This window comes from Salvelinus fontinalis, chromosome 16 (assembly GCF_029448725.1).
Source record: "Salvelinus fontinalis isolate EN_2023a chromosome 16, ASM2944872v1, whole genome shotgun sequence".
Taxonomy (NCBI): domain Eukaryota; kingdom Metazoa; phylum Chordata; class Actinopteri; order Salmoniformes; family Salmonidae; genus Salvelinus; species Salvelinus fontinalis.
This window is the reverse complement of record NC_074680.1, coordinates 13253354-13280293: the sequence shown is the minus strand read 5'-3', so window position 1 is coordinate 13280293 and position 26940 is coordinate 13253354. Positions and strand designations below refer to the sequence as shown.

General features: G+C 43.7%; 1 protein-coding gene across 1 annotated transcript in view; it reads right to left on the bottom strand.

The window, feature by feature from the left end:
* LOC129812664 (tyrosine-protein kinase receptor-like) overlaps positions 1-26940 on the bottom strand; it is an 85337-nt gene that overhangs the window by 39568 nt on the left and 18829 nt on the right. The window contains exons 2-4 of the mRNA XM_055864424.1: positions 5197-5286; positions 2679-2828; positions 2194-2422 (exon numbers count right to left, since the gene is read on the bottom strand). Coding sequence (XP_055720399.1) covers positions 2194-2422; positions 2679-2828; positions 5197-5286 — 469 coding nt within the window. The remainder of the gene's footprint in view (positions 1-2193; positions 2423-2678; positions 2829-5196; positions 5287-26940) is intronic.

Genomic DNA, 26940 nt, shown 5'->3' with positions numbered 1-26940 from the left:
ACAGCACAGGAGCTAGGAGAGGTTCCCTGAGCTCAACTCAATGACAGCACAGGAGCTAGGAGAGGTTCCCTGAGCTCAACTCAATGACAGCACAGGAGCTAGGAGAGGTTCCCTGAGCTCAACTCAATGACAGCACAGGAGCTAGGAGAGGTTCCCTGAGCTCAACTCAATGACAGCACAGGAGCTAGGAGAGGTTCCCTGAGCTCAACTCAATGACAGCACAGGAGCTAGGAGAGGTTCCCTGAGCTCAACTCAATGACAGCACAGGAGCTAGGAGAGGTTCCCTGAGCTCAACTCAATGACAGCACAGGAGCTAGGAGAGGTTCCCTGAGCTCAACTCAATGACAGCACAGGAGCTAGGAGAGGTTCCCTGAGCTCAACTCAATGACAGCACAGGAGCTAGGAGAGGTTCCCTGAGCTCAACTCAATGACAGCACAGGAGCTAGGAGAGGTTCCCTGAGCTCAACTCAATGACAGCACAGGAGCTAGGAGAGGTTCCCTGAGCTCAACTCAATGACAGCACAGGAGCTAGGAGAGGTTCCCTGAGCTCAACTCAATGACAGCACAGGAGCTAGGAGAGGTTCCCTGAGCTCAACTCAATGACAGCACAGGAGCTAGGAGAGGTTCCCTGAGCTCAACTCAATGACAGCACAGGAGCTAGGAGAGGTTCCCTGAGCTCAACTCAATGACAGCACAGGAGCTAGGAGAGGTTCCCTGAGCTCAACTCAATGACAGCACAGGAGCTAGGAGAGGTTCCCTGAGCTCAACTCAATGACAGCACAGGAGCTAGGAGAGGTTCCCTGAGCTCAACTCAATGACAGCACAGGAGCTAGGAGAGGTTCCCTGAGCTCAACTCAATGACAGCACAGGAGCTAGGAGAGGTTCCCTGAGCTCAACTCAATGACAGCACAGGAGCTAGGAGAGGTTCCCTGAGCCCCCCCCCCCCCCCCCCCCGCATAGCATCGTAAACCACTTTCATTTGGAAATCCAGTAATTCTCAAACCTGTCAGAGAACCTAGCAGCATAACACCACACCAATGGATATTTATAGACTAGCTAGCTCACGTTAGGAGAGGAGACCCCCAAACCCATTTTTTGGGGGGAGCTAAATGGAATGTTTACATCGCCTTTCAAATCCAAGTTTAAACCTTATTTAAAAAGAAGTTCTCACGATAGGTGTGCCTTTATTCAAGAATATTAAATGAGATGCTCTTAAAAGCCCACTTCTATTACTACCTCAGCTAATAGGTACAAATGTGTCTGCACATTACGGTGGGTGAGTGCTGAACATCATACAGTACTGTACATTCTGTGAAAAAACAACTTGTCAAGCTGAAAGCTTTCATTCATTTATTCATTCATTCCATCTGTTTCTTCTATATTTCCACCCCTGTTTATACAGTATGTCTTGCTTTCAGTGGAGATTAAGGTGACCTGTCATCCCCAGTACTCACCATCTTACAGTCTGTGAGTTAAAACCTTTTTCATAATGGACAAGCACTCCATTACTCTCCAAATAAAGATGCCAGGGTATAACCTTGTTGCATAGCCACAGCCCATCCCTCCACGCTACTGTCCAGGCCAATTATGTCCAAATTCATTTTCAGGGTCTGCATTTGGAACCAAAATGCTTTTATCTGGTCCCAGAATGCCTGTGCCCAACATTAGATCAATATTAAGGACATTTGCCCAACAATAGTTACACAAAGATGATCTCTCTCCATGTCAAGGGATGTAGTGGTATTTCCATGCCATACTTAAAGCTTATTGTATGTCAAGTCCCTCTAGGCATCCCAAGAACCTGCACTTCAGTGCATTATAGCAGAATGATCCATGTATTTCTTAAAACAACCACTTCAATCCATCAACAGATTGAGTACCTTATAGTTACTAGCAGTGTTTCAATGCAATGCTGGCCCCTTTCTTTCACTACTGTATTAGGTGGATGTGTATAGGATTCTGAGTTCACTGCCAGATTTCATCACTAAGAACGTACTCAAGATACATTGTAGAGTACCGTAAGTGAGTTACACATGGATGCAGTGTAGAGCTAGTACAGCAAATGCTACTACTGTAAGCATACAAAATAGAAATTGTTGAAAAGTTGTGTGGAATGTTCAAGTGAACAAGCATACAATTGAAACATAAGAGGCTAAACATGAGCATAAAATCTAATCTTAAGGCCCTGCTGACCTGGTGCCATCTTGGGCTCTGCCACTGAGAGCTGTTGTGCTGATGACAGATGCTGAGTCGACTGGTTTCACTAAGACTGAGAGATTTCCAGCGGTGGGCCCTGACTCAAAGCGGGCCAGCTGCAGATGGCACAGTGGACCACTACTGTAGACCACTGGACTAGTGACGTGGTATTCACACTTTCTAGATGCCCTGGAGGCAGCAGAGGCACTCAAAAGCAGGAAGTGACCTAGAAAGGGAGGGAACCAGACAATCATTTCCCAGAAGTAAAAAAAACAACATTTGATTATAGAGCGAAACAACATTTTAAAAATGTGCCCCTTCTCTCTTGCCTGTTTTCCCAGCACTCAACACCATCTATCTAATGACTCCATTACGTATCTCTGAATACAGTATACTACACCATGCTCTCAGTGAGATAAAAGGAGTACGACATTAAAAGTGTGAGTGAAAAACACAATTTGTGACTGTGCTTCCTTCCTTACCGTCAGAGCTCCCCTCCGAATGGTCGCTGACCGGTCTCATGGCCTGTGTGCTGGATCTGTGTTGCTGTGGTGATGTGACCCTCCAATCATATCTGATGCTGTGATTGGAGAAGCTCCAGGAGCAAGGCGATTCAAAATCACAGGAGGTAACTGCAGGAGTGAGGATAAAGAGTTTCTTTAGGTCTGAGACTGACTCTATGGACCTGACACACATTCTTGCTCAACACTGGCCACTGTAACTGTATGATACCATTTACATTGTACTGTATTCATCAACGTCAACATGGAGTTCAAGAGGGAAACTACATCTGAAATAGATTTGTAATCAAATGAGTTGACAGTATTTATTCAAATGAATGAAATGGAGACACAACCCATGGAAATAATTATCCTTATCTAATGCCAATTTAGGCCAACATGGCATCCTGCTTCAGAAGTATGATGAGATTTTTTTTATTTTACTAGGCAAGTCAGTTAAGAACAATCACGGCCAGTTGTGATACAGCCCAGGATCAAACCAGGGATCGATCCAGGGTCTGTAGTGACACCTCTAGCACTGAGATGCAGTGCCTTAGACCACTGCGCCACAACTCCTTAACTGTGTACTCCACTCCACCAATAGTTCCTTACATGAGAAGAAGAAACTCCAAATGCCCATGGGTGAAATTAGCAGAAGTTAACCAAATCTCAGGGCAATTATCATTTGAAATCATTATGGTTACAGTAAATTAGCTACAGTATAGACTTCATCTTCAACGACAGCATAGAATTGTAGTGATAATCTCATGATTGCTGACGGGTCCTCGGTACAGTTACCACAGTTTGTGGGCATTACTGTTTCTACTGTAATGCTGAACACATTCAGACAAGCAATGCAGAGTGATCCATATAAGTGGTAGCCTCACAGGGGTCAGAGACATTTTCCACTCATACCAAAGGAGCTCTCTGACATGCATTATCTGAGAGCACATTTACCAGACTCCGATAATGGCAATAAACAGACAACTCTGCCTACCTCCAAGAACAGCAGATACCAAACCAGATACAGCATATTCAGTAGAAAATGTCTATTTAGTGTGATATTGAAAACTTTTTATAAAGCATCTCTGAGCCTTAACAAAAGGCCATCATTAAATATCAAATCCAAATAAAATTGTATTTGTCACATGCTTTGTAAACAATAGGTGTAGACTAACAGTGGAATGCTTATATACAGGTCCTTCCCAACAATGCAGAGATAAAACAAGATGAGGAATAAATACACAATGAGTAACGATAACCTGGCTATATACACGGGGTACCAGTACAGAGTCGATGTGGAGGGGTACGAGGTAATTGTGGTAGATATGTACATATAAGTGACTAGGTAAGAGGATAGATAATATGATAGATAACAGTAGCAGCAGCATATGTGATCATTTTTGAGTCAAAAGAGTTATTGCGAAAAGGGTGAATGCAGATAGTCTGGGTTGCTATTGGTTAACAATTTAATTAACTCTTTAGTGTCTGGAGTCTGCTACACTCACACAATCATGCACAAATTACTCGTCAGTACAGTTTCTTCTCACCAATCAGAATGTACTAAAATTACCTTGGAAACCCTGCTTAGTGTTTGGAGCTGTTATTGTTCATTTCAGACAAATTCCATTCCATTGAACTTACCTAAAGTGTAGTGCAGGAGATACCAACAAAACAATTCAAAAGCATTTTATAGTTCAAACTAAGAACGCTGCGTTGTGTCTGATGAAGCTAGTCATTTGTGAACGATCAGACATTGAAACAACTCCATTATCAGCAAAAGACCAGGGAATGTCAGTCTGGATTTTTAGGGGCTCCATAACTGGCATGGGGAATCTAACCAAGTGAATGTGTGAGGGTCCTGAAGGAGTGAAACCATTAGTAAGAAAGCCATCCCTCTCTTCTGGGACGCAGAAATATCCTAATAGAAGTGGTTAGGTGGAAAATGTAATACATTCTTTTTTATTGCATGCAGTTTGATGGGTTACTATAAATACAAGCATGCTTTTGTCATGAATAAACAAGGCAGATGAGGCTTTTTGTGTTAAACTAAATTTCAAGAGGGTCTTCATTTAATGAACAACCAAGACTGACAACGCAATGCTTTTGACTTCAGACTGTGTCACATTTTATAGTTAAAGATGTTGCAAATCAAAATGAACACATTACAATGTTGTAATGTGACAAACACTGTATTAGATTAGTGCTTTCAATGGTTTAATTCACTCTCTGCAGACCACACATACTACTTACTACCTAAGAGAAACGGCAGCTCTATAAGGCAAAACAATGAATAACGACATACACCCTTAATGTCCCTGACACACATGACCATTAATGACACTTAATAAGTTGGGTCCCATACACACTTTGAATATTTCACTAACAATAGGGGAGAGTATTCTATGTAACTGTGTCAATAATGTCAATAAGTCAATGATGAATTCTTCTCCTGGTCTGCTAATGACAAACAGCTTGCTGTCTAAGTGAATAGTCTTACTTTGGCTCTCGTCCTCAGACCTCAAGCGATGGGGGAACATGAAGTTCTCCTCCAGGGACTTGTCCAATAAAGCATGGCTGGAGCTGCTAACTGAGAGAGAGAAAGAGAGAGAGAGAAACAAGTGGTTAGATGATTGCTGTTATTGACTGTGTGTCCCGACACCAGAGGATAGGTGGCTTACTCAAGTGTTCTCTGACGAGGCCTTTACATATAAATTGCACTCTGACATGTTGAATATAATGTAGAAGATGAATGTGGCCAAATGCTTGATGTTTTTGTTGTTCTACAGTGTAAATAATGAATCTGAAGGCCACAGAAGATAATTGCTCGTCATATAACCTTGGGAAGGATCCATTTGAGTTCACAACGAGTTGTTGTCGCCTACGCATATGAACAAGACGTTTGTAAAAAGGTGAGTTTGTACTGTAATAACACGAGGTTCATAACATTTATAAGGCATTATTAACAGGTTGTAAATACAAAACTTAAGCGGTACAGTATAGTATTATAACTTGAGCGCAATTACCTAATGTTACTTGAGAATACATCTGTTTTTGTTTACATGGGCTTAAGTTAACAATCTGTTAACAACATGGCTTGAGTTCTACACAATAACCAAAAAGGGTTATTAAAAACTCCTTTGCCATGTTTGAAATGGGCACACATTGCTTTGGATAGTAGTATCAAAGTAGATCAACTATTAGTATTATTACATTAAGCTCTGTTTTGAAATAAGTCATTTTTATAGAACCCATTTTTTTAATAGCCCAATTTAGCTCTCATGAAAAACCGGGACAATAAGTTCAATACAAGGTAACCATTGCAGAACAGCTCAGAACCTTCTCTCTGGATTGCCATACAGTATACTGAGTCCTCGCATTGCTATATACATTATTATCACCACCTTTGATTAAACACAACCCCTGTCTCCAGGCCGGTTTTAATCTTGGCAATAAAACCTTCAGTTGTTTATAGAGGACGGGACATTAAGATATGCATCTTAATCGTATTAGTTAGGAATGCCTCCTCCCTGAATCTGTCTGTCCTTAGATTTCAATAACATCAGCTGAACTTAATGATCAAGTAATCCCTTTGGCTATGGCTTGTCCACACTTACTCAGTTAAATGAGGGTGGAGGGGATCAGGCTTGAATTTATACATCCTGGTCAGTGAGATTTACATTAAAAGAAAACACTTGGAAAAACGAATTCTGGAAACCATATTTAAATACCTTTTAATCTTCTACCACAGGAAGCATACAAGGTAATCCAAGATCTCAAGGCAGCTAGGTATTCAGAATGTGTTAAAAAGAAAATATATATAAATAAACTATTCACAGAAGGGCCATAAACAAGATCAGGCAGCAGAGAATATTGCAAGTGTGAGAGCTCTGTTTTACCAAGGTACATAGAGTAGGCCTACATTACAGTAGTTCCACAGAGTGAGAGGCAGCAGAATAAGAATACCAGCAAGAATATTTATGCAAACAACGTTAGAGTTGCCTCATACACAGCCCACAGAAAACACTCCTCTCCCAAACACTCTATTATAAATGCATCATGTTATTTCTGAACATGGTGCAACATCAGCACCGTTACAGTAAACCCTTAGAGCCTTAAGAATTCTAACACAAAGACCTGAATAAAGCCCTACTCAAGTTTCCCGATCCCTCTGACTCAAGGCTCCAGGCTACCGACACGCTTTATGTCTCTGACTCGCCAAACAGGAACTCAGCCGAAGTGATTGAAACAAATCAAATGTGTATAAACAGATTAATTATAGACAACAAGCCCAATTCAAAACAAAGATTGGCGAATTTTAACTACAAAGTCACACAAAAATAAACTGGACATGACAGTTTTAGCTCAATGGAGTAGAGGGCCGGAAACAGGACACAACGCCAACAATCAGAGCCCTGGGGGTTAATGGACAAATCATGTGACACACCCCACGGTCCAATTAGGATCAACACACACTAACAGGAATAGGGGTTTTCACTGGGGGTCAGCATAACTCAACCTCACAAGACTGGACAAAAGAGACAATAAAAATAAGCCAATACTAGTATCGCGTCATTCTAAAGATTTACGCCTGTATGAAAAGCTCACATGACAATAGACAGTCTGTATGTTGCCAGATGCTGAAGAAAAACATAGAGACATGGCCATGCTTGTGAAATTGAATTATAAAAAAGCAGCTCACTAAATGAAGTAGGCTGTAACTATATTGGGTAAGATGACGTTTTTAATATTGTATCAAAACAGATGTTTCACTGCAAACACCAACATATTTTCTCAGCTTAGATGCCATTTGATGCCTTATTTGCCGTTTGTCACACCAGCCTTCGCTTTGGCTCCCCCTCCTGTCCAGCTCAGGCATTAGGCGTTGACGGCCTTCTAGCTGCTGCCGAACCTACTCCTGGCAAACGCCCTTCACTCATCAAACCCGGACTTGTCTCGTCATCATTACATACACCTGGTTCCAATCCCCACTCTATCACTGTATATATACTGCCTCTGCCATTTGTCTTCGTCAGTCATTGTAAATGTTACTTGTTTTCCTGAGAGGAATCTCTCCTACTATTTCCTGAGTACTTTATATTTTGCACTTTGGGTTCGCCCTGTTCCTTTTTGTTTATGAACATATATTTTGAGCACAACAACGTCTGGGTTTCATCTCACTTTGATCTATGGTGCTTAAATAAATTCAGTAGTTCTAAACCTGCGACTGCCTCCTGCCTACTCCTCTCTACACCAGTGACAGAATACCTGACCCAAGAAAACAGGACGCAGCAGGACATCCCGACCTCTCGGCTGTAGGAGCAAAGCTCCACCACCATGACTGGTGCCTGGAGCGCCTCGGGACTGCCATGGACGAGGTGCTTCGGGCCGTACGCCAACTGCAGGCTATACCACCACATTCCCAGCTGCCCGCGGTCGTTCCAGCCACCCCACCACCATCACCAAGTCCAATGAGCAACGTCCACCTGCCCCTCCCGGAGGGGTTTGACGGCACCCAAGCTCATTGTAGGGGGTATCTCCTGCAGTGTGACCTCCACCTGGCCCGTCATGCCGGAGTGGCCTCCGAGAGGGACAAGGTGGCCTTGGTGATCTTGGTGCTGACAGGCCAGGCTCTGGAGTGGGCGCACATCGTCTGGGAGAGGGACGGACCAGAAGTGCAGTCCTATGAGCGCTTCAACCACCCTACATAAGGGCCGAGAGGGAGGTGAGCGTCTCCTCCGTATACGTCAGGGGTACAGGACAGCGTCGGAGTACGTTCTGGATTTCCGGAAGGTGTCTGCGTCCACTAGCGGGAACGACCAGGACCTGTTGACGGTTTTCCGCAGCGGGCTACAGGCGGACATCCAGACCGAGCTGGCCTGTTGTGATGAGGACCTCACGCTGGACCAGCTCATCGCCATGACCATCCGCCTGGATAATCTCCTGCGTGCCCTTCGCCGTCCATCCCGGGGGTTCGGGTCTCTCCCAGGAACCTCCAGGGAGACTGAGCCCATGGAGGTGGGCACGACGCACCTTCCCCCTGAGGAACGCCAACAGCAACGTCAACAGGGTCTCTGCTCCTACTGCGGGGATTCGCACAACCCCTGGAACACCTGTCCCGGAAGGAGAACCAGGTGATTAAGCGACAGGCAGAGGAGCACTCCTGCACCTTCACAGATAGGTGTGGACGTACCTTGCTCCTCTCTGCCTACCCAGCCCATCCTTCTCCCTGTCACCTTCCCTGACTATCCTGGCCCCCCACTGAGTCCTGCCCTAGTGGACTCAGGTGCTGCAGGCAATTTCCTAGACCGGTCAATGGCCTTATCATTACGCATTCCTCTAGTCCCTTTTCAAATATCCCAGTCCTTGCCCTAGACAACCATCCCCTAGAAACAGGACTGGTGCGCCAGACCACGATTCCCATTTCCCTCACAGTTACTCACAACCACCTTAAAACCTGTTGAGGACAGAGGGCGCTGTTTTCACTTTGGGGGAAAATCGTGCCCAATTTAAACGGCCTCGTACTCAATTCTTGCTCGTACAATATGCATATTATTATTACTATTGGATAGAAAACACTCTCTAGTTTCTAAAACCGTTTGAATTATATCTGTGAGTAAAACAGAACTCCTTTTGCAGCAAACTTCCTGACAGGAAGTGGAAAATCTGAAATCGATGCACTCTTCTAGGGGCTGCCTATTAAAGTCCTTGTTATTTATTAGTTTAGATGGACTTCATACGTCTTCCACTAGATGTCGACAAGAAGTGAGAGAAGAAATTGAGTGTGTAACTTGATCTGGACTCGAATTATAGCTCTTGGCATGACGTGTCACCAGTTTCCTGTTTTCTGGAGAGCGCGAGGAGGGACCCGGATTTGCCTTCTCATAAGCTGCCGTTATGGACGACTAATATCTCCGGCTTTGATTTTATTTGATACATGTGACAATATCATCGTAAAGTATGTTTTTTCAATATAGTTTAATCAGATTATTAAAAAATTTTCGGGAGTTTTGCCGTGTTCCGTTCTCCTTCGTTTGTTGACATGGAGAGATTCGCGCCACTTGGCAAGTGTGCTTGCTAAATCGAGAGGGAAAAAGGCCGTTGTAAATCCAAACAACGATTGTTCCCGACAAAGGACCCCTTGTACAACATTCTGATGAAAGATCAGCAAAAGTAGGACCCATTTTATGATGCTATTTCATATATCTGTCGTACATGTGAACTAGTCGTTGGCGCCCAGCTTTTGGGTACTCTCTCGCTATACCTAAGCTGGATGTCGTAATGAAGTTATTTTTAGAATTCTAACACGGCGATTGCATTAAGAACTAGTGTATCTATCATTTCCTATACAACATGTATTTTTTAGTTATGTTTATGAATAGTCATTTGGTCAGAATATGTGTGTCAGAAAAAGTGTCCGAAAAAAATCCGGACGTTGTGGGAAAAATATGCTAAGTTAGCACAATGTATAACCACTGATTTCAGCTCTAAATATGCACATTTTCGAACAAAACATAAGTGTATGTATAACCTGATGTTATAGGACTGTCATCTGATGAAGCTTATCAAGGTTAGTCAAAAATTATATATCTTTTGCTGGTTTGTCACGATCGCTAACTTTTACTACTGGGGAATGGCTTGTGTTTCTGGCTATTGTGGTTAGCTAATATAACGCTATATTGTGTTTTCGCTGTAAAACACTTAAGAAATCAGAAATATTGGCTGGAATCACAAGATGCCTGTCTTTCATTTGCTGTACACCATGTATTTTTCAGAAATGTTTTATGATGAGTATTTAGGTATTTGACGTTGGTGTCTGTAATTATTATGGCTGCTTTCGGTGCAATTTCTGATTGTAGCTGCAATGTAAACTATGATTTATACCTGAAATATGCACATTTTTCGAACAAAACATAGATTTATTGAATAACATGTTATAAGACTGCCATCTGATGAAGTTGTTTGTTGGTTAGTTTGGTTGGTTCTTGGTTAGTTAGGTTGGCTTTGTGCATGCTACCTGTGCTGTGAAAAATGTCTGTCCTTTTTTGTATTTGGTGGTGAGCTAACATAAATATACGTGCTGTTTTCGCTGTAAAACATTTTAAAAATCGGACATGTTGGCTGGATTCACAAGATGTGTACCTTTCATTTGCTGTATTGGACTTGTTAATGTGTGAAAGTTAAATATTTCAAAAAAATATATTTTGAATTTCGCGCTCTGCCTTTTCAGTGGAATGTGGGAGGAGTTCCGCTGGCGGAACGCCAGAGTCAGACAGGTTAAACTCTCCTGCACACCCTGCAGTTTTAGGTTTCAGGGGAGGGGTCTCTGTGTCAATCTGTGCCGCCTCCGTGGAAACCACCCACGTCCCTATCCCGATGGAGTACCGGGACCTACAGGTGCCATTTTAAAGGACTCGTGCCAAGTGCTTGCCCCCAGATTGCCCATGGGACTGCACTATCGACCTACTGTCTGGTTCTAACCTCCCCCGGGGGCACATCTACCCTCTATCGCATTCAAAGACCGAAGCCATGGAGGCCTATGTCCTGGAGGCGCTGGTCCAAGGATTCATTCGTCCGTCCACCTCTCTGGCCACCTCCAACTTCTTTTGTGTGAAGAAGGACGGAGGTCTCCACCCCTGTATCGATTACCGGACACTGAGTAAAGCAACTGTTAAATTCAGTTATCCCCTGCCTCTCATACCCACTGTGATCGAACAGATGCACGGTGCTAAGTACTTTACTAGATTGGATTGACACAGTGCCTACAACCTGGTGCACATAAGAGAGGGGGATGAATGGAAGACCGCCTTCAGCACCAGCACCGGGCACTACGAATACAGGGTAATGCCCTACAGCCTGACAAATGCACCCTCAGTGGTTCAATCATTCATTAACAAGGTGTTTAGAGACATGTTGGGTCGCTGGGTAGTGGTGTACATAGACGAAATCTTGTTGTACTCCACTACACGCGAGCAACAAGTCTCATGTCAGGTCTGTTTTGGAGAGGCTGAGAGGGCATCACCTGTACACCAAGGCGGAGAAGTGCTTTTTCTTTCAGCAGAGGATCTCTTTCCTGGGCTTTTGGATATCCACTGCGGGAGTAGAGATGGAAGAGCAGAGGGTCAGTGCAGTACGGTCCTGGCCTGTTCCATCCAACATCAAGGCAGTGCAGCTTTTCCTTGATTTTGCTAACTATTTCAGGCGCTTCATTAGAGGTTTCAGCACAGGGGTGGCCCCTCTCACCTCCCTCCTGAAGGGAGGTCCTCGACAGCTGTGCTGGACTGGGGAGGCCAACGAAGCCTTCCGTGCGCTCGAGGAACGTTTTACTAACGCACCTATTCTGGCTCATCCTGACCCGTCTCTGCCCTTCTTCGTGGAGGTGGACGCCTCCGAGGTTGGAGTTGGGGCTGTTCTCTCCCAATGCACTGAATTGCCACCTAAACTCCATCCATGAGCCTTCTACTCACGGAAACTGTCTCCCGCAGAGCGGATTTATGACGTGGGGGATCGTGAGTTGTAGGCCGTCAAGAAGGCGCTGAACACATGGCAGCACTGGCTGGAGGGTGCTAAACACCCATTCTTTGTCTGGAAGGACCAGAAGAACTTGGAGTACATTCGAGCAGCGAAGAGGCTGAACCCGCGTCGGGCCAGGTGGGCCCTATTCTTTGCCAGGTTTGACTTTACCCTCTCCTACCGGTTGGGATCAAAGAACATTAAGGCCGATGCATTGTCCCGGGTGCATGACACAGAGGATCGGAGGGAGAAAGTGACAACCATTATTCCCCTGTCCTGCATTGTGGCTCCTGTCGTGTGGAATGTGGACACGGACATCCGTCGAGCACTGTGACAGGAGCCCTCACCTGCCCACTGTCCCGAGGGGCGTATCTACATGCCGTCTGATGTGCGGGACCGTCTCCTCGCCTGGGCACACACAGCACTTTTGGGGCACCTGGGTATAGCCAATGCTATCGACTGGCTCTCCGCCAAGTACTAGTGGCCCACCTTGGCCTGGGACGTCCGGGTTTAAGTCTCTTCCTGCTTGACCTGCACATAGAGCAATACACCTAGACACCTCCCCTATGTAGATACGAAGCACTCACAAACTTCTACAGATGCACAATCGAGAGCATCCTGACGGGCTGTATCACCGCCTGGTACGGCAACTGCTCCGCACACAACCGTAAGGCTCTCCAGAGGGTAGTGAGGTCGGCAGAACGCATCACCCGGGGCAAACTACCTGCCCTCCAGGACACCTACACCACCCGATGTCACAGGAAGGCCATAAAGATCATCAAGGACAACAACCACCCAAGCCACTACCTGTTCACCCCGCTATCATCCAGAAGGCGAGGTCAGTACAGGTGCATCCAAGCAGGGACCGAGAGACTGAAAAACAGCTTCTATCTCAAGGCCATCAGACTGTTAAACAGCCACCACTAACATTTAGCGGCCGCTGCCAACAAACTGACTCAGCTCCAGCCACCTTAAAAATGGGAATTGATGGAAATTATGTAAAAATGTACCACCAGCCACTTTAAACAATGCCACCTAATATAATGTTTACATACCCTACATTACACATCTCTTATGTATATGTATATACTGTACTCTATATCATCTACTGCATCTTGCCATCTTTATGTAATACATGTACCACTAGCCACTTTAAACTATGCCACTTTATGTTTACATACCCTACAGTACTCATCTCATAGGTATATACCGTACTCTATACCATCTACTGCACCTTGCCTATGCCGTCTGTACCATCACTCATTCATATATCTTTATGTACATATTAGTAGTTGCGGAATTGTTAGGTTAGATTACTTGTTGTTATTACTGCATTGTCGGAACCAGAAGCACAAGCATTTCGCTACACTCGCATTAACATCTGCTAACCATGTGTATGTGACTAATAAATTTGATTTGATTTGATTTGATTTGATATGGAAAACTCCACCCGCTGCCGGTTCCACAATGACCCTGGTCCCATCTTTCCGTGGACTTTGTCACAGACCTTCCCCCCTCAAAGGGGAACACCACCATCCTGGTCGTTGTGGACCGGTTTTCCAAAGCCTGTCTGGTCTCCCTACGGCTCTGCAGACCGAGGAGACTCTCTTCTCTCACGTCTTCCAGCACTACGGGATCCCAGAGGACATTGTGTCTGACCGTGGTCCTCAGTTTACCTCCAGTGTCTGGAAGGTTTTCATGGAACGACTGGGGGTCATGGTCAGCCTCGCCTAAGGGTACCATCCCCAATCAAATGGGCAGGGGGAAAGGGTATATCAGGAACTGGGTAGGTACCTTCGTAGTTACTGTCAGGACCGGCCAGGGGAGTGGGCTGCGTTTCTGCCTTGGGCAGAATACGTACAAAACTCACTCCGTCACTCCTCCACTAACCTCACACCCTTTCAGTGTGTTCTAGGCTATCAGATCAAGGTTCCTGCGGTGGACGATTGGTTCCAGTGCGCCGAGGACGTATGGAACACCGCGCACACCCGTCTCCAGTGCATCATCCTCTGGCAGAAGACGCAGCCCGGAAGCCAAGCCCGTGGTTTGTGGGGCCGTTCAAAGTCGTGAGGAGAGTCATTGAGGTGACGTACAGATTACAGCTCTTCGTCAATTACCGTATCTCACTTAATTTCATGTATCTCTCCTCAGGACGGTGGCAGCTGGTCCCTTGTCTCTTGCTGGACCCCACAACGCACCTCCCGCTCCCTTGGACGTCGAGACGTACTCCGTCCGCAGTCTGTTGGCTCATGGCGTTGTGGGGGGCTTCTCCAGGAATTAGTCGACTGGGAGGGGTACGGTCCCGAAGAGCGGTGCTGGTTTCTGGCGTGGGACATCCCGGATCGCTCTCTCAATCGGTATGTCACACCAGCCTTTGCTTTGGCTCCCCTTCCTGTCCAGCTCAGGTGTTCGGCAATAATCGACAGCACCATGGTGAACAAAGGGCACATATATACAAATAATAATCAGTGGGAATAGGGGCCAGGTGTGCGCAATGAAAGTTCCAGAAGGATCTGTGACAGTACCCCCGTCGCAGCGTCGTCGTACGGGCCATTCCTGCTGTCTCCCTTAATGGTTAATTATTCTGTCACGTTGGCATGAAGGATCGGGAGACAGACGCAGGAATACGTAATAGGGTTTTTTATTTAGCTCAAATTATGGTGTGCCGTGTAAAGGCACTGGGACAAAGACCAAACAAACACTATAGAAAACACAGGGTTGAAACCCAAACAAAAGAGCGAGGAGTACCATAAAGTAAATACACATGGGTACAATGATTATCTCACGGGACAAGACCTGTAATCATCTACGCAATCCACAAGGGCACGAAAGCCCAAAACACACAACACAGGTACTCACACGCACCAACGGACATTGTAACAATAATCGTCAGCACCATGGTGAACAAAGGGCACATAAACTCAGCAAAAAATAAACGTCCTCTCCACTGTCAACTGTGTTTTTTTCAGAAAACATGTGTAAATATTTGTATGAACATAACAAGATTCAACAACTGAGACATAAACTGAACAAGTTCGACAGACATGTGACTAACATAAATGGAAAAATGTGTCCATGAACAAAGGGGGGATCAAAATCAAAAGTAACAGTCACTATCTGGTGTGGCCACCAGCTGCATTAAGTACTGCAGTGCATTACCCCACTCTTCTACCAAGGCACCTGCAAGTTCCCAGACATTTCTGGGGGGAATGGCCCTAGCCCTCACCCTCCGATCCAACAGGTTCCAGACGTGCTCAATGGGATTGAGATCCGGGCTCTTCGCGGGCCATGGCAGAACACTGACATTCCTGTCTTGCAGGAAATCACGCACAGAACAAGCAGTATGGCTGGTGGCATTGTCATGCTGGAGGGTCATGTCAGGATGTGCCTGCAAGAAGGGTACCACATGAGGGAGCGAGGATGTCTTCCCTGTAACGCACAGTGTTGAGATTGCCTGCAATGACAACAAGCTCAGTCCGATGATGCTGTGACACACTGCCACAGACCATGACGGACCCTCCACCTCCAAATCGATCCCGCTCCAAAGTACAGGCCTCGGAGTAAAGCTCATTCCTTGGGCGAGAAACGCGAATCCGACCATCACCCCTGGTGAGACAAAACCGCGACTCGTCAGTGAAGAGCACTTTATGCCAGTCCTGTCTGGCCCAGCGATGGTGGGTTTGTGCCCATAGGCGACATTGTTGCCGGTGATGTCTGGTAAGGACCTGCCTTACAACAGGCCCTCAATCCCTCAGTCCAGCCTCTCTCAACCTATTGTGGACAGTCTGAGCACTGATGGAGGGTTTGTGTGTTCCTGGTCTAACTCGGGCAGTTGTTGTTGCTATCCTGTACCTGTCCCGCAGGTGTGATGTTCGGATGTACCGATCCTGTGCAGGTGTTGTTACACGTGGTCTGCCACTGCGATGGCGATCAGCTGCCCATCCTGTCTCCCTGTAGCACTGTCTTAGGCATCTCACAGTACGAACATTGCAGTCCTCATGCCTCGTTGCAGCATGCCTAAGGCACGTTCACGCAGATGAGCAGGAACCCTGGGCATCTTTTTTTTGTGTTTTTCAGAGTCGGCAGAAAGGCCTCTTTAGTGTCCTAAGTTTTTATAACTGTGACCTTAATTGACTACTGTCTGTAAGCTGTTAGTGTCTTAACGACAGTTCCACAGGTGCATGTTCATTGAACAAGCATGGGAAACTGTGTTTAAACCCTTTACAATGAAGATCTGTGAAGTTATTTGGATTTTTACGAATTATCTTTGAAAGACAGGGTCCTGAAAAAGGGACGTTTCTTTTTTCGCTGAGTTTATATACAAATACAATCAGTTGGAATAGGGGCCAGGTGTGCGCAATGAAAGTTCCAGAGGGATCCATGACAGGTTCGCCCTGTGACTTTTTGTTTATTAAGATATATTTTTGAGCACAACAGCATTTGGGTTTTAAACTATGGTGCTTAAATAAATTCAGTAAACCTGTGACAGCCTACTCCTCTCTTTACCAGTGACACCATTTGCCATTTGGCTTCAAAATAAAGCAATTGTTGGTTCAATTTAACAATTGGCATGTGTTATTGAAAACACTAAAATGCATAAATTGATGTTTACTTTGGGGGCGTTGGCATCTTCGCTAGCTACTGACCATCAAATGAAGCAAAGATGTTTCCAGAGTAAGGGGTTGTTTGACTGTTTAACGTCACATGTGCGGTTCAAAGCTGAGATGACGCCCTAAGATTGGCTCTAAAAATGTAACAAAAGAAAAGTATATTCAATCATCAACCACAGGATATCTGGTCATCTTCAGAAATGCAAGGAATGGATGATCTGGCTCATTAGCTAGTGCAGGCCCAGCCTCAGAGCAGAATCTGTGATTGAGGTCCAGGCTGTGTCGTGTGCAAGCTACTCCAGCTGCACAGGCGACGGAGCACATTTGACAGTGACAGCTGGGCCTGCTTAGCCAACCAGTTCCACGGCTCCACGCTGCCAACAAGCTCCTAAGCAGACCCGTCTCTCCTCTACTCCTCTTCTCAGAACATCATGCTGCAGAACAACGTCTTCTTACATCCTCTTTTCCCTGCTGAGTCATCCACTGGAAAAGCATCCGCCTGCTTCCGAAAGGCTTTATCCCCTCTGGGGAAGAGTAATGTCAACTTACACTATAGCCCCATGATCTAAGAGACAATGACAACGCCCCACGGTCTGAAGACAAAGATGGTGTCCCACAGCATTTCAACTCAATCACACAAACCTGGGTTCATAACCTCCCTGCCGTGCTCCACATTTAGTTCAACTTCAAAGGTAGCGCCTGGTGTACCGGGCACGCACTACAAAAACCCCACACCTGGTAAAAAATGTGAAATGTTTACTCTTGATAACAGCCTTTTGTGTACGTTTGAGCGATTTAAATTGTTTGCATGTGTTCCATTTCACCTCACACCTTTCATGCTCTGAGATCTGCGAAACAGAACAAACACCTAGAGTGAAACATTTAAATTGTCACACAAAAAGATACTTGAAAGATATTTAGTTCAGGGAACACTGTAGCTTACAGTACATTCTCACACCGGGGCGTTTTGCTCATTATATTTTCAGTCTTTTGTTCTTTCCAAGGGTTCCAGTACATAGTGGATTATGATATGGTAATACATCAGTACTGAGCTATTTCAGATATTTCCAAATTGTATTCTGACCAAAAGGGTGCCCAAAACGTATAATACTTGAACTCATTCACAGAAAAGGTCTTTAGAAGGGAGCAATTTATTTGCAATGCTGTTTTAATGAAATCCATATCCTAAGGCATGGTTTGTTGTAGAGGGACATCAACTAGAATCAGTGGTCTGCATCATTCCCAACTGACCAGTTTACATCCTGTTTAAGTCATGCACTGTCTATTCATGCAGAAACGCCTAAACATATCAGATGTCTCACACATGTGGGTGTTAAAAGCTCTGCAGGATGTACAGGAGCTGGTGCTGTACCCACTGAGAGGGGATGTCCAGAGGGATAGACTAATAATAAAGCTTTGGCAGTGCATAGGCAAAACGCTAAAAGGCAAAAACCATGGTGCTATTCTTCCAATGGACCATTGAATGCCTGTCACAGTGATACAACTCACTCATCGTCACCATCTTTCCTAAGTCGCCAGAAAAGCCACAAACAAAGCTACACTCATTTGTTATTTACTGACTCGAAACAGTGGGAACTGGAAACTAAAAACAGCATAACAAAAAAACTATCAAGACAGTCAATTTACTATCAAGGCAAAAAAAAAAGCTCTGGTAGAGAGAGAGCCCAAAATCATATCACAATGTTCTGAGCATCAGCCTTGCCTTTTTCTAATCTAGTTTACGAAAGTTCAATCAGGAAGGCTGGTCTGAATGCTCATTTAACTTCATCCAGTAGGCTTAACATAATTCACTTTGTTTCCTTTTCTACGGGCATATTGGGAATGAATACAAATGTATCATCATCATCATCATCATCATCATCGTCTTGTTTCTTCTTCTCTGTCCTATTAGCCATGTGTGGAATGTCTTTCACCTATTTACCTCATAGCCTTTAAGCACGGCACAATAATGCACATTCATCACGCTTGCTGTTTAACCTACTCTTGCAATTAGCACCTTCCTCTCCCTCAGCCAATGGGCTTAAATCTTGGGATGTATTTAAATGTCAACCTACGCTCGTTCTCTCACTTTCTCACTTTTCGACAACCATCCACCTCCTCACCACCACCAGCTATAATAACCTTAAGGTCTGTCATCAGCGGGGGAAAGGAGTTCCAATGATGGAAACCAGCAGACCCGCATAGGGCTACCTGCCATCACATCATCTGGCTCTGAGGATCTTCCCTTGGAGACAAGACCATTCCCCAAACCATGTATTAAAATGTCATAATGCATTCCGTCATTGTTGTTCATTCAGTTAAGCCTGTACTCGATTGAATTAGCTGAAGGTCCAAGTAGTAGACTTCATTTTGCCAATAACTACTGCTTTGATGAACAGAACAAGACTTGCCAAATGGAATCTTCATTATTCACAAAGGAACGTTTCTGTAGTGATGTGGCCAGGAAATTTAAACCTGACAAATGAGTTTGGTGCTGATCCAACACACTTCCTTCAAACACACTGAACCACCAGGGTATACTTTATGACCATTTAAAGAAAACGAGGTGGGATTAGTCTCCCTTGAGCTTAAAATAGGAAGTAACTCTTAGACATTGGGCTCCCTTGTAAAAATAGATTAACGATTTGATTCCAAGTGTAATCCTTTTCTATTCTAAAATGTTATGATACTGTATATTGTGTATCCATGCATACTTAGGGACTCGTACAACACAGCTTCAGCATCAATATAATATCTACAGTATGATCTGACTCAGAGCCATTAGTGTCCTCCTAAGTGAAGCAGTGATGTTAGACCTTGACTTCAAACCAGCTCCAGAGGCTAAGGAGTATCTTGGAAGAAGAGGAGACAGACAGTGGAGTCACTGATAAACAGAGCAGCACATCTGTTGAAAGCACATCTGTTGAACACATCTGTTCTCTTCATTAGAAGTGCTTGACATTCATTAGGTTCCAGGACAGTGAAACCGCACAGCGCTCTTCACCAAGCCTGTCAACAGGAATGTTTTCCTCATTAAACTGAAGTCTTTCGCATTCCTGTCATATTATATAGAGCTGAGATGAAGCAGTTCTGCTCCTTACCCTGTATAGAGTAAATAATGATCAAATATAACAAGGGATTATGTCCTGCAGTCACCTTCCTTCAAACACTATACTGTACATTAGTGGAATGAAAACAGGTTAACATGGCTCTTCCTGACTGGTATCCATTCAGGGAGGAATATTGCCCTTTTCATTTATTCCACTACAGCAGGGAGACTGACAAAGTCCAGCAACTTAACTGGTCAGCCTATTTTAATTAGGTCTACTCTGTTAGTCTGTGACTGGTACTAGATGTATTGTGGTTACAGACTTAAGTAACTCTGGAGTCAACCAAAAACCTATTTTCTGAAACTCATTGTTCTAAAAGATGAGGAAGATGTCAATCTGACAAATTCAAGCCCTATTAATAGGAAGTTAGAGCAGGTTTTTAGGCATAGAGAACCAAACCTATGATAACAGAACATTGAATTCCACAGGAAATTGTGTTTTAGCTTTTATTTTCTTGCTCATTCCTGACATATCGTATGGGGCTGTCCACCAGAACTCTGACGCACGCCACTGACACATCGAGGAGAGCAGTGCTGCAGAAAATCAAATACACAGGAGACAGGGCTCTTGTGATTACAGATATCCTCAAGAGCACAAACTCAACAGCCCAGAGGTAAAACTCAGCAGAATCTGCTCTCTGTTAATTAGCCAGCCAAAATACCACGACAGTGTTTTCATGCTAGTGAAAATTGGCAATTTCCAAAGGCGTTTGTTCAGGAGGAACCCTAGATCTGGACAGACCACAGACAGGATGGAAATATCCAGGCCTCCAGCTGTAATAAGTTCCTCTTTGTTTTTCAAACTAAACACAACTGGGAACAGGGTCTGTGCTGCAACTTGTCTCGTCCTTTTCTACCCAGAGAGACTATTTGACCACTAGGAAAAACATGGCTACCGCACCGCAAGACCACGACAAAATACAGGGTCTGTTGTTGGAGCCAAATGCTGGTCTTTTCCCTCCCCACTTCTAAGGACCTATTCATATGCAGTGAATCAGGCTTTTGGCATTTCCCAAAAATTACACCATAATTCAATTTATAATTTAATTGGTTGCAGCTAGGCTTGAATTAGATTCAGGGGTTCCTCAGACCTCAGACCCCTGTCCTTCCATTTACACTAAAAGCCCACATCATCCAGACATTCTGCCCCTCCACACATACTCTCTATCCCCCATCCATCCACTCACCTCATCACAACCTCGCTTTCCCATTAATACATTGAAAAGTGAGGTTTTATATAATCTTCCGTTCTAGCCCGTCAGTTGAAATTGGCCATTTTTAAAGTACTTTGTTCGGGAGGAACAGGAAGGAAATATGAGAAATCACAACCTCCACAACCTTGCTTTCCCATTAACACATTGAAATCTATATGCTATGACGACATACATCAGAGATTCAAGATAGATAAAAACACATCTGGACAAATTCGGGCATAAGTTTGGATGTGGGGACGAGTCGGAAATGTGTCACCGCAACGCCACTGCCGTATTCGCTTGTTAGTGAGTGTTGCAACCGCTTTAGCACTCGGCGGTCCCATTCCTTGAGCTTGTGCGTCTTACCACTTCGCGGCTGAGCTGTTGTCACTCCTAGATGTTTCCACTTCACAATAACAGCACTTACCGTTGACCAGGGCAGCTCTAGCAGGGCAGAAATTTGACAAACTGACTTCTTGGAAAGGTGGCATCCTATGACGGCGCCTTGTTGAAAGTCACTGAGCTCTTCAGTAAGGCCATCCTACTGCCAGTGTTTGTCTATGGTGATTGCATGGCTGTATGCTCGATTGTATACACCTGTCAGCAACGGGTGTGGCTGAAATAGCCGAATCGACTAATTTGAAGGGTTGTCCACATACTTTTGTATATATAGTGTAGATGGCATGATCTTCATAGAAAAGGTGAGAACCTTTCAATTCTGCATTAAAATCAACAATTCCATAGTGAGTCATGCAATCTACGGTACAGAAGATCATCATTTAATAGACGTGTCAGTCTGTATTCCATTCAGGGAGGCCTGTGCTAACTGCTTCAATCATTCACTTAACATAAATTGAGGGATTGATTAACTGAAAACATGTTGAAAGTCTTTATCATTTAGAATAATATCTAAAGGGGGTAAATACATTTTCACAGCCTGGTTTTGATTATCCACCTGGAAAGGGCTCATCACTGGCTTATGAAGGAGCAGGTACCATGCCATAGACAGTTTTGTACACTAAATCAGATGAGGGCTTACCTATTGGGAGCACTACTTTATTTAATAAAATACAATTTAATACAACTTTAATACATATTTGTTTAAGATAAATACATTTCCATCATCTTCACTCTGGTGCATTATCCTTCTTCCTGTTTTGTCTTTCGTTCTTCTATGTTTTGGAGTCTGGTCTTCTTTGGTCTGTTATTTAGAAGGGTTCTGTTGTTTTTTGGTTTATACATAATGTCCATTAGGTCCAGGTATTTACAAAGGGGTCCAGTTTCAAGTGCATTTTAGCTGTTATTTGTTACATATCTTGGATTTAGTTGGTTATGTTGGTCTAGTCCTGGATGGTTGGTATTTGAGGTGATAGCCAGTGTCTTGTTATTGCTTTCTTACTTCTGGACAATAAGATGTTATATAGCTGGCCTCCTGAGTGGCACAGCAGTCTAAGGCACTGCATCACAGTGCTAGAGGCATCACTACAGACCCTGGTTCGTTCACAGGCTGTATCACAACTGGCCGTGTTCGGGAGTCCCATAGGGCGGCGCACAATTGGCCCAGTGTCGTCCGGGTTAGGGGAGGTTTTGGCCGGGGTAAGCCGTCATTATAAAATAAGATTTTGTTCCTAACTGACATGCCTAGTTAAGATAAAAAACATTGGGCCATGTGTTTAGCAGATGTAAAGCACATCAGATAGTAAAACTTTGTCATTCACTACTTAAGAATTCGAATATGTCTGAATATGCCATCACTCATTATTTCCCTCTAAATGAGCTTTTGGAGCAACAAGCTACAAAATGATTTTCATCAAAGGCAACATCTGTAGTATATTATTGTGTTTTCTAAATGTCCTTGAGTCTTAAAGAGTTTTCATATTCTTCCTCTTTATTCAAATATGTTCACACACCTCGTTAATTGCTAATTGAGACAAGATTCACAATTAACTGCTTACTTAAATGAATAGCCCATCTGTTCAATTACATTGACGATTCATACAGTAAAAAAAAAGATATTGATATGCCATCATAATAAACAGATTCAAGTGAGAATCAAAGTATTGGAGGTTATAGAGCACAGCGTAATTGAACAATATTCATACCCCTTGACCTTTTACACATTTTGTTACGTTACAGACTTATTCTAAAATGGATTAAAACATTTTTAAATCCACATCAATCTACACACAATACCCCATAGTGACAAAGCAAATCCAGGTTTTTATACATTTTGGCAAATGTATTACAAATTAAGAAAAGGAATACCTTATTTACAAAAGTATTCAGACCCTTTTCTATGAGATAAGGTGCATCCCGTTTCCATTGATCATCCTTGAAATATTTCTGCAACTTGATTGGAGTCCACCTGTAGTATATTCAATGATTGTACATTATTTGGAAAGGAAAACACCTGTCTATATAATTTCCCACAGTTGACAGTGCATGTCAGAGCAAAAACCAAGCAATGAGGTCAAAGGAATTTTCCACAGCACTCCGAGTCAGGATTGTGTTGAGGCACATGTCTGGTGAAGGGTACCAGTAAAAGGCACATGACAGCCCGCTTGGAGTTTGCCAAAAGGCACCGAAAGGACTCACAGACTATGAGGAACAAGATTCTCTGGTCTGATGAAACCAAGATTGAACACTTTGGCCTGAATGCCAAGCGTCACGTCTGGAGGAAACCTGGCAATATCTTATGGTGAAGCATGGGGGTGGCAGCATCATGCTGTGGCGTTGTTTTTCAGAGGCAGGGACTGGGAGACTAGTCAGGTTTGAGGGAAGATGAACGGAAAAAAGTACAGAGAGATCCTTGATGAAATCCTGCTCCAGAGTACTCAGGACCTCAGACTGGGGCGAAGGTTCACCTTCCAACAGGACAACAACCCTAAGCACACAGCCAAGACAACGCAGGAATGGCTTCGGGTCTCTGAATGTCCTTGAGTGACCAGCCAGAGCCCGGACTTGAACCCGATCTAACATCTCTTGAGACACCTGAAAATGGCTGTTCAGTGTCACTACCCATCCAACCTGACAGAGCTTGAGAGGGTCTGCAGAGAAGAATGGGAGAAACTCCCCAAATACAGGTGTGCCAAGCTTGTAGCGTCATACCCAAGAAAACTCAAGTCTGTAATCGCTGCCAAAGGTGCTTCAACAAAGTACTGAGTAAAGGCTCTGAATACTTATATACAGTTGAAGTCGGAAGTTTACATACACCTTAGCCAAATACATTTAAACTCAGGTTTTTACAATTCCTGACATTTAATCAGAGTAAAAATCCCTGTTTTATGTCAGTTAGGATCACCACTTTATTTTAAGAATGTGAAATGTCAGAATAATAGTTGAGAGAATGATATATTTCAGCTTTTATTTCTTTCATCACACTCCCAGTGGGTCAGAAGTTAACATACACTCAATTCGTATTTGGTAGCATTGCCTTTAATTGTTTAACTTGGGTCAAATGTTACACTACAGTAGTTTGACGACACATACTAGTTCCACAACACATAGTTTTGAAGTGTAAAGAGAGTGATCTAGCTTCAAAACTCTCTTTCCCAAGCCACTTTGGTATGTACAGTAGTGTGGGACACCCCTCTGAGTGGTATAGTGTAAAGACAATGGCTCTCCAACGCCTCATGCCCCTGCAAACTGCACGCAGAGACATAAAAATGCTATACATGAGTTCTGACTCTGGGTATGTAGAAAAAGGGCTTAGATGACAAAATCTCGCACCATCCTTAATAAGTTCAAACAGATTGAGCAGTGGTGCAAATTAGAGCCGTGAGTGCATAGCCACTGCTTGCTCCTCATCATCTCCCTACAGTGTATAGGCACGCATCAGTTATATTTCCGATGGTGTCAACATAATTACATTTTCATGCATTTGGGAGTAGAATGTATTTTTTTAAATCACCAGAAATGACCTTATCACAGTCGTTCTATAAAAAAAATCTCACGGGAGGCAGTGACCCCCACTACTTACTTTGCTGAAATAAATCCTAGGGGAAACACTGCATCTATCTACGATAATATGGTGTACTGTACATATTCCTGTACAAAGACTGTTTACAATAGCAGTATCCTCACTAAAGGAGCTCCCTCCCAACTGAGATTTTCTCCAGTAAAATACATGTCGTCCAGTACGTCGTGTAGGAAATACGGAACCAGTGTACCACTCTACTCATGAAACATGCCTGCTAGAAGTCACATCAACATGAGTTTATTATTTTATAGATTGGATCTGTTCCAAGAAAAACGTAACTGGCACTTGCATTGAATTCATTCAGCTTGTATATAAATTAAAAATATTCAAATTAAGTTAGAGTACAAGTACTTGAAATAAATGTGAAGTTTCAGCAAGTATGGACAGTAGATTTCAGAGGCAATATATAGAGAAATTCCCTTTGCTGTCTGCTGTTGGTGTTAATTTCACCTAGACAGAATACTAAGCATTACTGGAGGGAGGGAACAGACGTTAATTGCGGTTCTTCTTATTGAAACACAAATTAAGTTAAGCAGGTAGCCTCTTTTCTCTTCTTGGTTATTGAAAAGTATACAGTGAACAAAAAGCCCTACAGTACATACCACTATAGCTCAATGATTCCAATGAGAGTGTCTCTGAGTCATACATGGTTATTTTAATGAATCAATTATATTTTCATAAGTAACCTCAAATCAGGTTTTGATTCCTTCCTTCCTTTTGGCAGTTGCTTCTTCAATCATACTAAAAGCAAAAGTCAAACACAAACAATGCACAGGGCTATTTAGACTGAGACAAAGAGGCATAATTCTGGTAATAGTTAACTGGCATTTACTGGAAAACATTTTCGTCATCTTGCAGAACAACAAATGCTCAAACCTGTTATGCAAACTAAGTTGTAGATGGTCTATTTTCATTAGTATGCTAGAAGAAGAACTAATTGATTGTGCCACAGAGGTGAAAATGATACCAATATTTGCTAATTCAGAGTGAGAACTGTGTCCTGTTTTCCCTTACGGAATCTATCTTTTTGTGATTTTACTGTGATGACCATTGGATAGGTTATCTAATCAGTTATGTGGGTAATAAGGGCAGCGCATCAACTATGCACCAGAAAACCAATGCCATTGGTGAGCTATCTAAGCAATGCCAGGAAATAATACATAAAATCAGTAGAGAAGAATGGCTTCACTTTTAATGTCTCTTGCTTTATAAAAACCAATGCAAATTGTATTTGTCACAACAGGTATAATAGACCTTACCGTGAAATGCTTACTTACGAGCGCTTAACCAACAATGCAGAGTAAGTAAGAAAGATTCGCTCAATAAACTAAAGTAAAAACAGAAACACAATAAATGAACAATAACGAGGCTATATACAATGGATACCAGTACCGAGTCAATGCGCAGGCGTTCGGGTTAGTTGAGGTAATTGAGGTAATACGTTATATATACAAATGTATGTGGACACACCTTCAAATTAGTGAATTTGGCCACTTCCGCCACACTCATGCTGTTACTGTGAAGTGGAAACATCTAGGAGCAACAACGGCTCAGCCGCAAAATTATATACACCACACAAGCTCACAGAACGGGAACACCAAGTGCCGAAGCGAGTAGCTTGAGTTCCAAACTGCCTCTGGAAGCAACTTCAGCACAAAAAGTGTTTGTCAGGAGCTTCATGAAATCGGTTTCCAAGGCCGAGCAGTCGCACACAAGCCTAAGATGACCATGCGCAATGCCAAACATCAGCTGGAGTGGTGTAAAACTCGCCGCCATTTGACTCTGGAGCAGTGGAAATGCGTTCTCTGGAGTGATGAAACACACTTCACCATCTGGCAGT